Raw genomic sequence first — 15,232 nt, 5'->3', positions numbered from 1 at the left:
CCTTCCTTCCTTCCTTCCTTCCTTCTTTCTTCCTTTTCTTCTTTCCTTCCTTCCTTTGCTTTTATTTGAGGCAATGTATCTCTCCTAGTCAACTTCATCTGTCAGCTTGATACAGCTCAGAATTATTTGAAGGAGTCTCAGTTGGATTATTGTCTTGGTCAGATTGGCTGGTAGGCATATTTATGAGACATTTTCTTGATTGTTATTTGATGCAGGTGGCCCATCGTTCCGGTTGGTACTATCCCCAGGCAGAGTGTTTTGGACTATGTAAGAAAGCAAGGATTAAAAGCTAGGTAGCAAGCCAATAAGTGGCAGTGATCCTCCAACTTACTGCCTTAATTCCTGCCTTCAAATATCTGCCTTGAGTTTCTGCCTTGACTTCCCTCAGAGTTGAACTGTGATCTGGAAGTGTAAGATAAAATAAACATTTCTTCCCAGGTTGCTTTTGGTTATGGTGTTTATCACAGCAACAGAAAGCAAACTAGAACAGTCTCACTCTAGTTGAGATTGATCTGGAACTTTGTAGCCCAGGCTGGCCTTCTATTCGTGGTGATTTTTCTGCTCTAGCCTCTTGAGTTCTGGGATTACAGGCACATTCTCCACACCTAGTTAGAATAGTCTAGAATGGTACTTCATTAGTATATTTAGAAATTGTACTTGTTTTTATTTTGCTTTATCCTTGTGGAATTCATATTTTCCCAGTACTGGAATTGTACTACTTTAATTGCTGTTGCTTTCTCCTATATTTTGAAACCAAAAGTTTCATGCATCAAGCTTTGCTAGCTCTTTTCCAGATAGCTTTAATTAGATAGGATATTTTTTGGTTCTATGTAGATTTTAGGATTATATTTTATATTTCTATGAAAGAAAGCCATCAAAGTTTTGATATGTATTGTTTTGAGTAGTATAAATCTTTTGACAACATTAATTTTTCAATCCCATGAACATGGAATACCTTTTTATTTGTGTCTATCATTAGTGTTATATAGGCCTGCCATGTATCTAATTTGGTTGCATTAATTTCTAGGTATTTTATTCTCTTTTGATACTGTTATAAACAAATTTTCCTCTTTCTTTCTCTTAATTCTCTTTTTTTCTAACAGGATCTTGCTGCTATATATATAGCTCACATCATTGTTTAGCTTGTTGTATAGCCCAGGCTGGCCCTGAGTTTTTGCTGCTCCTGCCCCTCCAGCCCCTCCTGCCCCTCCTGCTTCGTGCTACAGTTTTTCATGCTATATATTTCCTAGAAGTTTTCCATTTTATTTAGTTTATCCAGTATGGTGGCATAGGACTAATGATAGTAATCTCTGGAAAACTTTTTCATTCATGATAAACTGGTTGTGGCATCTTTTCTTTGTTTCTGACTTTAATTGGGCCCTTCCCTTTAAATGAGTGCCTGCAGCTAAAAGTGTGTTATTTTGTTGATCTTTTCAGATCAACAAATTTGATCTGAATATTATTGATTTTAATATTATTTATATTTTTGATATTAATATTAATATTATTGATTTTTCAATAATCTTATTTTTTTAAATCTCTGTTCTAATCTCAGTATCTTCTCCTTTCTGTAGGCTTTGTGCACATTTTATTTTTCTAGTTTCTGGATTTAAGTTTAGGTTGTTGGCTTGATTTTTCCTCACTTTTTAGACTTGTATAGCTATAACTTTTCTCCTTAGCATTGCTCTCATTCCATTTTGTATATTTTATTATGTTGTAATTTTTCAATTGTTTCAGTGTTTTCTAAATTTGCTTATTTTTTCTTTGATCCATTGGTTAAAGTGTGTGTTGTTTAGTTTCTCATTTTTACATTTAGCATGGCCATTTTTTGAAGTGCTCTCTGATGGTTTGTAGTTCACTTGTTAATTTTTTCTATTGCCTTTTTTGTGACTTGATTGTTTTTGGTTGTTGCAGTATGCCTTGCTTGTTTTTATTTATATTTTGTACATTTACCACATTAAAAATTATGTTACCTTGTAACTTGCATAAATCATGTTTTAGTTATAATAGGTTACAGTAGTCCATTTAACTACAGTTTTACTTTCCATAGTTTCAGTTACAATGAACTGTATGAGAATATTAGGTGGAAAATTCCAGAGGTAAACAAACATTTTTTTACATTATGCAGTAGTGTTCTAGGAAGTGCAGTGAAATTTTGTGCCATATGTTCTCTCCCTACAGGGCTACTCCTTGTTCAGAACCTGGTGTGTTTGATATGCCAGAGTACTTTAGTAGTTGTGTCTCTTAATAGTGTAGTAATGCAGATTTAGTATTATCCACTGTTAAAGGCATTCGCTTGTTGAGTTTAAACCTGTGATAACAACTTTGAATATAAGAACTCTTTACTCCCATTTCCTCCACACATTTTTATTAATGTTCCAGTTTTCACCTTTATACATTATGTATCATTAACAAATTACTATAGTTTGTTGTTATTTTTAAAATTTATGTCTTTTTTTTGCTGAATTTGAAAATAATTTAAATGCTAAAATTACACTAATGTAGTCTTTATTTGCTTGTGTAATTGTCTTTACTAATGAGCTTTACACGTAAATGCTTATTCATGTTGCTAATTAGTTTACTCTCCTTTCAGTTTGGGGAAATCCCTACAGCATTTCTTTTGAGTCAGGTCTAGTGACAATGCACTCCTTTATTTAGCTTGTGACTGTGTGTGGGAAAGGCTTTGTCTTTCATTTTAGAGCAAACTTTGTAGGGCATAATGTTCATAGTAGTCCTCTTTTTTTTTTTTTTTTTTTTTTTGCAAAGCATTTTTTCAGTGCTTTGACTATCTGATCCCACTCTCTCCTGACTTGTCAAGGTTCTGCAGAGAGGTCTTGAGGAAGCTCCTCTGTATATTAGTTACTTTACTCTTTTTTTGTCTTAGAGCCCCTTTCTGTCTCTTGACAGAGTGAGTCACAGTGTGCTACAGGGTAGCTCTCTTTTCACTTTGTTTGTTTGGATTCTTTAAGCTACATAAATGTGGATGTCCTTTTGTCAGCGGACTCTGTGCCTTTTCTTTTTCAATACAATAATGCACGCCAGTCAGCTTGATGATACTTTGTAGTTCCTTATGCTTCCGTTAATCCCCCTTCATTCCTTTTTAGTTTTGCTTCTTAAACTGGGTAACTTCAAATGTGCTGATTTGGGGTTTACTAATTCTTTTTGTGTACTTTATAATGAAAGCTGTTAATAAAAAAAAAAAAAAGATTACTGATTTATGTGTGTGTGTGTTGGTTCGTGTGTGTATGGATGTGGGTATCTGTGTATGTGAAGTCCAGAAGAGGGTGTTGGATCTTTTGGAACCGAGGTTCAGGGGTGTTTGTGGGTCCTTTGTCTCATTGCATGAGTGATAGGATACAATACCAGTCATGATAGAGCAGCAAGTGCTCTTAACTGCTGAGTGATCTCTCCAGACCTCCCTCTACTTACCCTTTTGGTTCAGTTATTATTCTCTTTAGTCCCCATGTTTGGTTTTTCTTTAACAATATTTCACAGTCAATTATTTAAATTCTCATCTTTTTTCTTGCTCGGTGTTTCCAACCCTATTAAGCATTTTGGCAATACTTATCATATGTTTTTGGCAGATATTTTTGAGTCTTATTCTATAGCCCAGGTTGACCTAGAACACACTTCGTAGGCTAGGCAGGCTGGCCTCGAACTGATGACAATCCTCTTGTCTCCTGGGTGCTGGGGTTACAGGCATAAGCCACCACCTGGGTGCAGGCCATTCTTAAGACTTCTGTTTCTTAAGTGTTAGTTTCATGAGATTGATTTCTTCCTTTCTTCCTTTGTTTGGGACATTGTACACTATCCTTAACACTTTGTGTTGTTTTCTGTGTCTTTGGAAAGTAATCCTTTCTCCAGTCCTTGTACTATTTCTTTGAACAAGGATGGACCTTTAAGAATTAGCTGAAACAGAGATTCTGGGGCCTTTGTAACCTTTTCTGTGGATTTGTCTTCTGACTTTTATGCATGAACTCATGAGGATTATTTTGCCTATTCTTTCTTGTTTTCAGGAGCTCTGAACCACCTGTTTCCATTGGTGTTGCTCCTATACTTTGGGTCCTCTGGAACAGTAGCATTCTGGCCCAACTTTGTTTGCTTTTCTGTTTTTGTCTTTTCTTGTGCAAATAGGTTATATTTGATCCTATTATACATCAAAACAAGTTAAACAAGTAAGTCGTTTGGGAAGCTCATGAAAAAGTTTGAAGATCAGACATATTCTCATTGTCTTTTCTTTTCCTTTTTGTGAAACTGTGGGCTTGAACCAGAGAAAGGGCTTCTGGCTCCTCACCGCCAGGATAAGCTGGGAGCTGGAGACCCCAGCCTGCCATTGCATGGCATCCTATAGGGAGGCGGAAGGACGGTAGAGGATGGCACAAGTGTTCCCTTCACCTGCTTTGATGTGTGTGGTGGTGTCCCTGCCTGTGGTGCAGGAGCCCCTTGTCTGGTGCTTCGACTGCTCACACTGGGAACTGAGTCATGAATTGGGAAAGGAAGCTCCGGAGTGTCCTGTTCTACCATGTTGGTGGCATCACTTCTTGCAGAAGTTTCTTTTGTGTAGAACATTTAATTGATCTTTCTTTGGGTTTTAAATCCCACTACATGAAACACTGCTTAGCTTTTTATTGGTACAGGGCAAACCTACATCTCACTGGTATTTGGAACAGTTTGATGGGGCTGAACATTTTAACACTAGGAAAAGTAAAAGGGAAAATATGTATTTTCTCTAATTTTACTACTTAATAGTAGTAAAAAGCATGTCAGGGAAAGTTACTAAGATACTATTTTTTTTTTCTTTCTGTTAGCTTTGGCACCCTGACATTAATGCACCCCTTTTCTAACTGGGCACATGATATCCGTATCACGAGCTTGCTGTGACTGTGTCCTGTGTGCCGGCTGTAGCCTGTGCAACATCAGGACCAGGTATTCTGAGAAGCATGCAGCACCTGTTGTTCACAAAGAGCCTCGTAGGCTGGTTTTCCTCCTACTCAATGTTGCCCTGTTTACCCAGACCGCTAGTTCTATCACTGTCAATTTGAGGCTGTCTTTGCACAAAACTAAGAGTTCAAGTTATCTATATTTCCAGTTGAAGACAGCTTCATAGCATGGAGTGAAATGTCTGTGCCTAGTATCCTGTTCTTTGTGCCAGCTAGATTTTAGTGATAATATTGACCTCCTCCTTTAGTTGACTTAGTCGTCTTCACAAGAAGCTGGCTCCTGCCATGTCTCTGCTTTCCTTGGCCTTTATTGGACATATTTTAGGAACTTCTTAATGTTTAGTTTTGGACATGTTGATTTGGAGGCAGTGGTGTTCAGTTTGTATTTGTAATAAAATTGGAGGCTAACAGAGTAATTTAAGTGGGATTGCAGATTTGCAAAGCAAAGCTTCCCCTTGCTAGCTGAAATACCAATAGTATATTGGGTTAACTAGGAAAAGCAGATAAAATGAAAATAATTGAAGTTAAACACAAAACCCCAGGATCACAGCATGTAGAAGTTGGGGATGGGAGGGGTTACTGAGGGGTATCTGAAGGGGATCTCTGAAAGGTAGTAGCAATGAGTGAAAGGGATGTAGTAATTGATTGAAAAATAAATGACAAGGCAGGGTAGGGATCTTTTCAGAAAACTTGCTGTGAAGGGAAAACAGATGCTTGGTACCTAGGCGCAGTTACATGTGAATTAAGTCTGTCCTTTTATGCATGCTCCTGTGCAATAAATAGATAAATGTTTCAGGCCTCCTTGTTATTAATATTTTCTATGAGAAGCACTTTTAATATTTAACCATTTTTCAATTTTTAAATATAGCTCTTTTATGATTGTTTAATCAATTCTCAAAAAAAAAAAAAAAAAGAGCAGGCCACTGCTTAGAGTATCAGTTTTTATCTTTCTATAAACCAAATTTTAAATGCTCGTATAAGCTCAAACATGTTGACTAATGAACTTATCCTCAAAATATTGCCTGTCTGTTTTTATAGTTTGCTTTTACATTTGCACAGCTGCGAGGCTGTATAGGCCTATAAAAAGCATCAGCAGCTTTCTTCAAAACAGCTTGCCCAGACATTCAGCATTGCTTGTTAACCAACCCAAGGGGTGCGATCTTATCAGTCTCACTTCCCCCCAACCCTGCATCACTTTAGCCCTGTGTTTGTGATCTCGTAGTTTGCTTTCTAGGCATTCATTTTAAAGTATGCCTTCATTTATTTATCATGTGTGGGTGTGTGTGAGGGTATGTGGACCACAGTGTGCATGCAGAAGTTAGAGGAGAAATTTGTGGAACTGGGTCTCTTTTCACCTTTATGTGGGTTCTGGGGCTCAAACTCAGGCACACACGGCGTTGGTGGCAGCAAGCATCTTTTGTGCTAAGCCGTCCCTTCTGTACTTTTCAGGTGTTCTTACAGCTTGAGGTTTGTGAAGGAAATAAATTCTGATACAGTTTATGGTTGCACATTAGTACTTTAAACTCCATATGTACAGGTTCTCCCAACTTGCCTTTGGGAAGTAAGTTCTGAGAAACTGTAGGTTCAGTCATCCTTATATATACTTTTTTTTCCCCTCCCAGGTTGATGGTAAAGTTCAGTGAATTGTTTGTTTCTGGTCTATTCTAGTTAATATTTTCAGAGTGTGTTTGAATGGGATAATTGTAGCTACCAAACCAAGACCGGTGGAGTGTTTCTGCTTGCTAGTCAGTTCCTCTTTCCTCTATCCTAAAGCCATTTCTTCAGCTGTAAGTATTAAGGCATGTGTGAGAAAACTGTGGGCTAATATGGAATATTAGATAATAGTGTTTTATAGGATATTTTCTATTAGAAAAGAACCTTTGTGTAACATCTATTAAAATAATTTTCCTTTTCTAGACTTATATTGTAAAGGTTGATGTGTTTGGTCATTTTCCTGGCATGCATGTCTTACTACCAAGCATGTAGCCTGGTGTCCATGGAGGCCAGGGGAGGACAGCAGATCCCTTGGGCCTACAGTTATAGGTGGTTGTAAGCTGCCATGTGGGTTCTGGGAATTGAACTTGGAACAGGAGCCAGAGTTCTTAACTACTGAGCCATCTCCCCAGCCCCTAGACTTACAGTATTTTACCTGAATTAACAGGATTTTTTAAAAAATCAACAGCTTCTGTGTTCTGTGGTTTCTAACTTAGTTTCAAATTAATTGAAAACTTTAAAGAGCTTTAAAAAGTTTTGTTATTTTATATATTCTAAGGTTTCATCTTGAATGTAACAAAATTTACCAACTGTAGACAATGTTTCTTTAAGAATGTATATTTCTCTTTTTTGACACAGGGAAAAAGGGGAAGGAAGAGAAATGATTTACATAGATGTGGCTAGAGTCCCACTTGACAATAGCATTTGTTTGTAAGGGAATATATGGCCTTTCTATGACATTTTACTTATGATTTAATTTAAATAAAATGTGAAAAGTAGAAATGCTTATTTATTTACATGTTTTTTTTTTTGTTGTTGTTGTTGAATGAATCATCATTAGTATGAACATCATCTCATTTATAAAGGGAGAATGTGGGTAGTCTGAGATTTGGGTGTTCACTGTCCTCTGAATTTGACAGTGTAACTGTTACTCTTTTTGTTTCTTTAGTAGAGAACAGTACACTGGAAAGGTCCGAATGAGGTCCCATTCTGTGAGTCCTACTTACAGAGAAGACAGACTGCATACTGCAAATATCTGCGTAAGATGACCTTTTCCTTCTCTTTGTTCTGTGATTTAAAAAGAATCCCATAGTTTGTTAAAGTTTCAATTAGCATTTAAAAGTCTGAAATTAAAAAAGTGTGAGGCTGGGTGGTGGTGGTTCATGCCTTTAATTTCAGCACTTGGGAGGCAGGTGGATCTCTGTGAGTTTGAAGCCAGCCTGGTTTACAGGCTAAGTTCCAGGCCAGCCAGGGCTACGCAGAGAAACTCTGTCTGAAAACAATCAAACAAGTGTGAAGATTTTGATGAACATATGGATGTCCAAAAGAGAGATGTGATTCTACTTGCTCATTGATGCTGAACTGTGTGGTCAGCCCATCATTTCTTCTGAGTGTCAAAGAGGAATTCCGAAACATCCTGTTTTTCATTTTTATTCCCCTTTACTCGGTACATTATTATCGAGTGATCCAATCCCCTGAGGTCATAGAATTAAAAAGTGAAATACTTTACAGTGATGGAGGAAATACTGCTTTTTTGATAAAGATAAACAATGTATTCAGATACAAATGCCTCTTGCAGCAGCATGCTTACCACAGACTGATTTAAACGAGCTTTGTAAAGGGAGAAAGTGTTCTTATGTACAGTCATCATTACCTAATGCTGGCCACCTTGGGTTATGTGATGACTTTGAGTTACAAGGAAGATCCTGTATTCAGAAAGAAGGCTTATGAAAGGTAAGGGACCATCAGTAAAGTCATCACAAATTGTTAAAGACAGAAATAATAGAAAGTCTTTACATTTTGTTGAAAAGAAACTAGGGAAAATCAGTAGAATACTCAGGGTAGTGTTGTTTGTTTGTTTTTTTTTTTTTTTTTCATCGTGTGTTTCAGTGTAGATAATCATAGGCAGATGCACTCAGTGTTTAGCGTCATGGTGCTCCAAACACAGAGGCATGCTCTGTCAACAGAGCCCATCTCAGGAGAAAGCTTCAGGCCTGTAAAACAGTTACTATTTTATACAGCTGGACATAGAACATTAAGATCATTGGTCATTTCTTTGCATAACTCCTCAGCTTCTTTATTAATTAGTTTTAATTTGGTTGATAAATGTTTAACACTGTGAATTATACAAGAGGAAAGTAAAGAGTCACCGTAATTATATTTTTATGATGTGAGTCCAGAGTTTACTTCTCTTTTTATACAGTGTATGAGTGAGAAAGAGTTTAAGAACAAAGAGCTTCTTAGACATCAACACAAAACTTCCCTGTTAACTAATTTTAAGGAGAGTAAATAATTCATCTTTTCAAGTTCCTCTCTGCTTTCAAGCTACTGTGGTACACCACAATTAAAACTTTTTGTAGAAGAACTTAAAGAAAAGAGTCTGGATTAATTTTCAAAATATTCTTTTGATTTTTTTGAAATCTTGTTACTTTATGAATATATTGTTAAGGCATCTCATTGCCTTAAGCATCTATAATAAACAGTCATTAGTTAGAATTGAGACCCTGGCTTAGTTGTAACACAATCCTTTCCTCTGAAGGCATTGCCACATTACCAAACAAATACACAGAGCTCTCATTCCTTTGAATGGCTTACACTTTGTCTTGTTTTCTCTTCTTCCTCCTGGTCCCCCCATTTCCTTTCCTCTTCCCTCCTTTTCCCTTCTTCCCTTTCTCCTTTGTTTCTTCCATTCCTTCTTTTATAAATTTATTTTCTCCTTTTTTCTTACCTTGTTTTATTTTGTATTTCAGGAAGTTCATTCAAAAAATGATCCCTTTTCCTTGGATGACAGTGACATTGAAGTTCGGCTGAACAGTTGGAATCTTGGGGTAAAACCAGTATTTGTTTTATATGCATATCGATGTGGCAGAGTCATACTGTATGTAGAAAATATAATAAGTAATTTAATTATATTCAGTGAACATCAGCTATTAAGCATTTATTACTATTTTGGCCATACTGTTTTAAATATGAGAAAGAACTTTAAATAAGAAAACATTCCAAAGAAATATAAAATGGTTCTTGTCCTTGGTGAGCAAACTTTCTTGTTGATGAAATAAGTCAGGCACATAAAATAGCTAAATAATAATTGAAGATGATGTATCACAAAATACCACACTAAATCATTTGGAAGGTAGATAGGGTTGTGTGTCACTTAACAACAGGGGCTCATCCTGTATTCTGTGAGATGTTATCAAGCGATTTGTTCATTGTGTGAATATCGAAAGGGCACTTACACAAACTGGATAGTATAGGTTAATCACTGAGTGTCATCCGTATAACCTAATCAAGAGGTAGAGTAAAACAAGATGTGCGGGCTCTTTTTTTTTTTTTTAAATAAATGTCTTTGTTTTCTTTCTTTCTTTGTAAAGAGGTGAATAAAAAAATGGTGCCTATGATATCACTTCAGCTATGGTAATTTTTCAGTGCTTAATAATATGGAATCATTTTACAAGTGCTTTATTATTTGTGATGTGAATGTTCTATGGCAGAAGGGAAAGAAGGGAATGAGAACATACAAAAAGTCATTCAGATTAAAAAAAACATCTTGATGAATGAGTAGCCATGACAGAAAGAGATTTTCATGTACAAATTTCGCCATGGACATAGGTTTCTTTTCCAGGTTCTTGGTTTAGTAGATCAAGGAATTTAAAAATTGACACAGAAGAAAACATGATGATTAATTGGAGTCAGAGAGGGAAAAGGAGTCTGAACAACAGGCAAGGCCAGCTGGAGATGTTGGTGGGTACTGTGGGTAAGGGGTGGAGGATGGAAAGTTACTCTTGTTGACTAGATGTCAGGAAGGAGACAGGTCTGCAGTAGAAGTCCGGGAGCAGCCGTCCTGAAGGTGCCCATGTCATTTTTAAAAAGCCACTTATACCAGAGGATGTCCACATACTGCTGCTTATATGTCCCAGATGGCATCTGTGAAACAGAAGGCTTCAGAGGACTTCTGCAGTCCTTTTCTCACTGTTGGCCCTTCTCACAAAGGGTGGAGGTGTTGAAGTAGGTGGGCAGGAGGCATTTAAGGCAACAGTAGATGTGAAAGAGATGTGCCAGTATGAGCGAAGCAAACAGCTTGTGTGGACTTATATTCTGACGAGTAGTTAGTGTTTGGGGGCTGGATTGCATTCGGAGCTTATTTAAGAATTTCACTATTTTCATATGCTTTTTGAGACAGAGTCTCATGTGGCTTTGGCTGGTCTAGAACTCACTGAGTAGATCAGGCTAGTCTCAGACTCCAGGGCAATATTTCTGTCTTTGCATATCAAGTGCTGAGATAAAGGTGTGCTCTCCTGCACTGGTTAAGAAACTTCCCTTTATGAGTCTCAGCCTCTGCTTTGATACCCGGATGAGTAGAGTCTTCCAGAGGCCTCTGTAGGAGGCTCCTGTCCTGTTTCCTGCTTTCTCTCTCTTCCGATTTCTATCCTGTTTGCCTTTCTGAGTGAGGATTGATCATCTTACCCAGGCTCCTCCTTCTTGCTTAGCTTCTTTAGGTGTACAGATTTTAGTATGTTTATCCTATATTATATGTCTAGTATCCATTGGAGGGAATGAGAGAGGAAGCTACAGCTGGGATACAAAGTGAGTATATAACACATGTGTCTTTCTGCTTCTGGGATACCTTACTCAGGATGATCTTTTCTAGATCCCATTTGCCCACAAATTTCATGATTTTCTTGTTTTTAATTACTGAGTAGTGTTCCATTGTTTAAATGTACCACGATTTCTGTATCCATTCCTCAGTTGAAGGGCATCTGGGTTGTTTCCAGGTTCTTGCTATTGCGAATAAAGCTACTATGAACAAGGTTGAGCAAATGTCCTTGTTGTATACTTGAGCATTGTTTGGATATATGCCTAGGAGTGGTATAGCTGGATCTTGAGGTAGCACTATTCCTAATTGTCTGAGAAGCGCCAGATTGATTTCCAAAGTGGTTGTACCAGTTTACATTCCCACGAGCAATGGAGGAGGGTTCCCCTTTCTCCACATTCTCTCCAGCATGTATTGTCACTTGAGTTTTTGATCTTAACCATTCTGATGGGTGTAAGGTGAAATCTTAGGGTCGTTTTGATTTGTATTTCCCTGATGACTAAGGACGTTGAACCTTTCTTCAAGTGTTTCTCTGCCATTCGTTACTCCTCTACAGAGAATTCTCTGTTTAGCTCTGTACCCTATTTTTTAATTGGATTACTTCATTTGTTGCTTTTTAACTTCTTGAGTTCTTTATATATTCTGGATATTAGTCCTCTGTCAGATATAGGTTTGGTGAGGCTCATAACCAAACTATAGGCAGAGTGCAGGGAATCTTATGAAAGAAGGGGCAGATAGAAAGACCTGGAGGGGACAGGAGCTCCACAAGGAGAGCAACAGAACCAAAGAATCTGGGCCCAGGGGTCTTTTCTGAGACAGATACTCCAACCATGGACCATGCATGGAGATAACCTAGAACGCCTGCATAGATGTAGCCCATGTCAGTTCAGTCTCCAAGTGGGTTACCTGATAATGGGAACAGGAACTGTCTCTGACATGAATTCAGTGGCTGGCTCTGATGGGGGAGCTGCCTTACCAGGCCATAGAGGAAGATAATGCAGCCTGTCCTGATGAGACCTGATAGACTAGGGTCAGAGGGAAGGGGAGGAGGACCTCCCCCTATCAGTGGACTTGGAGAGCGTCATGGGAGGAGATGAGGGAGGGAGGGTGGAATGGGAGGGAATGAGGGAGGAAGCTACAGCTGGGATACAAAGTGAATAAACTACTTAATATAAAAAAGAAAATTAAAAATTAAAAAAAAAGAAGCTTCACTTTCAGATTTCAGGTCTTTTCTCCCTCCATATTCTAGTTTTCACACATGCTGTTCATTTTTTTTGAGGACATTAAAAGAGATTTCAAGTGATTTTCATTATGCTGTTTGTCACTTAAGAATTTATATCCTGGCACTGTAAGAATAAAGAATTTAAAAATTTTTAAAAAATGAAATTCAGAGGAATAAAATTGTTTCAGAAATGTTCACACAGAGATTGACATTTTTATTCAGATGAGGCTCTGAAACCTTTCTGAAAATCTAAAATCTCTGTGCTTTCAAATGGAATCTTTGAATATCATTGGCTCTCAAAATGTTTCAGAATTTAGAATATTTTGAACTTTTGATTTTTGGGTTAGTTGTACTCTGTTGATAAAGTTTTTGCAAGTATTCTAAATTTGAAACACTTCTGATTCTGTACATACTACAGAAGAGATATTTGACCTGACATGTCTTTCTTTTCTTCTATCTATGACTTTATAATGTCCAAAATTTAAATAACATTGGGACATATAAATTCTGTATGACTTACAGCTTTGAATCTTATCTAAATTTAAAAACATTCATTTTTCCTTTGTATATTAGCCCAAAATTGAAATATTCTGCTTTTACAGGACAGCGGAGTTTTCTCAGCTTGTTGATAACATGAATTCTTGATCAGAATCATTATAGGCTTATTTTGTTGCTTAGGTGACATTAAAACACGAGTATCATTCAGAAGGTTTGTGCCAGTTTCAATCAGCCAACAAACTGTCCATTTCTAACTCATCCTAGTCTTTATGAAATGCTTGAGGCAAATTCAGTTAATGGCAGCATGAAGGGTATAGGAGATGTGAGTCGACACAAAGAAAGCGTGTGTTAGTGTGGTTGCTAGTAATGGAAAAGTGTCCGGAAGAGCAAAGGATGCCCAGTGACTGACTGCACATTAGAACTAACGAGTAATGATGGTTTGCTTCTGAGATATGGAAATGATTGGCATGGTCAGAGGGATTTATTTTTAAAACTTAATTTTATTTTAGACTGGTAGAATTCTAAGAGATGGTAAGATTAATTGGAGAATTAAAGACTTGGAGCATGAAACTCAAGGGCTGCAGGCATATTTTGGACTCCCTGTAGTTGAAGTGTTGGCAAGATGTAAGAACAGCCCTAGTTGTCAGAGACTACAGAGGGAGGAGGGTGTCTGGCTTATGGAATGAATAGAAGGTAGAAACTGGGTATGAAATGAAAGTAATAAGGATCTCCTATTAACTGTAGGAGTAGGCTAGTTACAGAGGAAAAAGGAACAGAAGTGATGTGTAGGAGGAGAATAAGCCCAAAGGAAAACATTTCATTTTGAAGGTGTAGGGGATGTTGCTATTGGAGGGAGGTCCTGTTGCCAGCATGGGAGAAGAGCTCAGGAAACCCCCACGGAAGGACAGATGGCCTCTGCCAGAGAGCAACATCAAAGAGGAAAATGAAACCCTGGTGCTTTCCTTTTAAACTTGCCTTTGCCCTGAGCCATTTGGAGCTTTGGATGTACATTTCCTAGTGCTCTTTCGTGGTTATTTAACTGTTCAGAGGATTAAATCTTTCATATAAGAAAAAATTTCAAGATATCTAAAATATTTTGAGGTAATACTTTAAAACTAGTCCTGCTTGAGAATTCATTTTACCGTTTTGCTATGTAACAGATTTACATATTATATAAAATAGAAAAACCTTACATTCTTATAGACTTATAAAACATATACATTAACCAAGCTAACCTGTATCTTTTGATCAGAGTGGAGTAAACTCTTGTGTGTAGTAGAAAGCTTGGGGTTTGTTTTGATTTTAGTTTCATCTGTGAATATCTGCATGGCTGTGTTTTCTTGGTCCTCTGAAGGAACAGCAGAAGCTAGAGTTGATCTTTGCTGTGACGTGAGGTTGCATTCTTCTCATTGCTGTCACCATTGTCATTGCCTTCCTTTGATGGAGTTGAGGTTCTAGAATTTGAATTTTCTAGAATTTGTTAGATACTTTTTTTTCTCAAAATATACTTTTCTCAGAAATAAGTTAATTTTTTCTAGTACACATTTAAGAGATTTTTAAAATAATAATGAAAGTTTTATCTTTTATATTAAAAACATTTCACCTTTCAACCTTTAGTTTTGCTTGTAATTACTTAGTCTTTTTTTATTGTTATATGAATATAATGTTTCTTTAACCTTATCTTAAATTCTTGACATTCTTTCTTCTGCCCAGTCAGTACATTGGTGATGCTCTCCATGGAGTTATGTTTGATTTTATACTGGCCTTTTCATCTTTTAAGTTTTTCTTTTAGAGTTCATATCTCCTTTCTGATTTCTTGTCCCTGCTGTTAAATTTCTACCCAGCTCTTTAACTTATTTTTGTACTCTATCATTTGTTTATTTGAATCCTCATTGAGGTTGATGCTCATTCTATAAATTAGGCTTGAATTCTTAAGCATTCCATCCATTCCAATATAGCAACTGCATTCAAATAAACCAGGTATAGAAATACAGTTAAAGTAAAATAAAACAAGCTTCATTATAGGTGGTTGTGAGCTGTCATGTTGGTATTGGGAATTGAACCCAGGTCCTCTGAAAGAGCACCATTGCTGTTAATTGATGAGCTATCTCTCCTGTACCAATAAATACTGTCAGTGGGGTTCTAGAATGTGTATAAGAATTTTCTTTTATAAGTAATGGCAGTTATTATCATAGTACAAATTAGTAGGAATGCTGATTCCTTTTCCGGTTTTCTGTGGATAGATGTATGCATGGGGGAAATTTCTAT

The 15,232-nt window shown here is 37.0% G+C and overlaps 1 protein-coding gene across 6 annotated transcripts in view; it reads left to right on the top strand.

Moving 5' to 3' along the window:
* Cep112 (centrosomal protein 112) overlaps positions 1-15,232 on the top strand; it is a 412,140-nt gene that overhangs the window by 36,748 nt on the left and 360,160 nt on the right. For 5 of the 6 annotated variants that reach the window (XM_060386504.1, XM_060386500.1, XM_060386502.1 and 2 more), the window contains exons 5-6: positions 7,603-7,693; positions 9,404-9,481. In XM_060386504.1, coding sequence (XP_060242487.1) covers positions 7,603-7,693; positions 9,404-9,481 — 169 coding nt within the window. Of the gene's footprint in view, positions 1-6,633; positions 6,728-7,602; positions 7,694-9,403; positions 9,482-15,232 lie in introns of those variants that run through there. The other variant, XM_060386505.1, reaches the window with a different exon arrangement.

The sequence above is a fragment of the Meriones unguiculatus genome, chromosome 7 (genome assembly GCF_030254825.1).
Source record: "Meriones unguiculatus strain TT.TT164.6M chromosome 7, Bangor_MerUng_6.1, whole genome shotgun sequence".
Classification (NCBI taxonomy): Eukaryota; Metazoa; Chordata; class Mammalia; order Rodentia; family Muridae; genus Meriones; species Meriones unguiculatus.
This window is presented reverse-complemented; position numbering and strand designations above follow the sequence as displayed.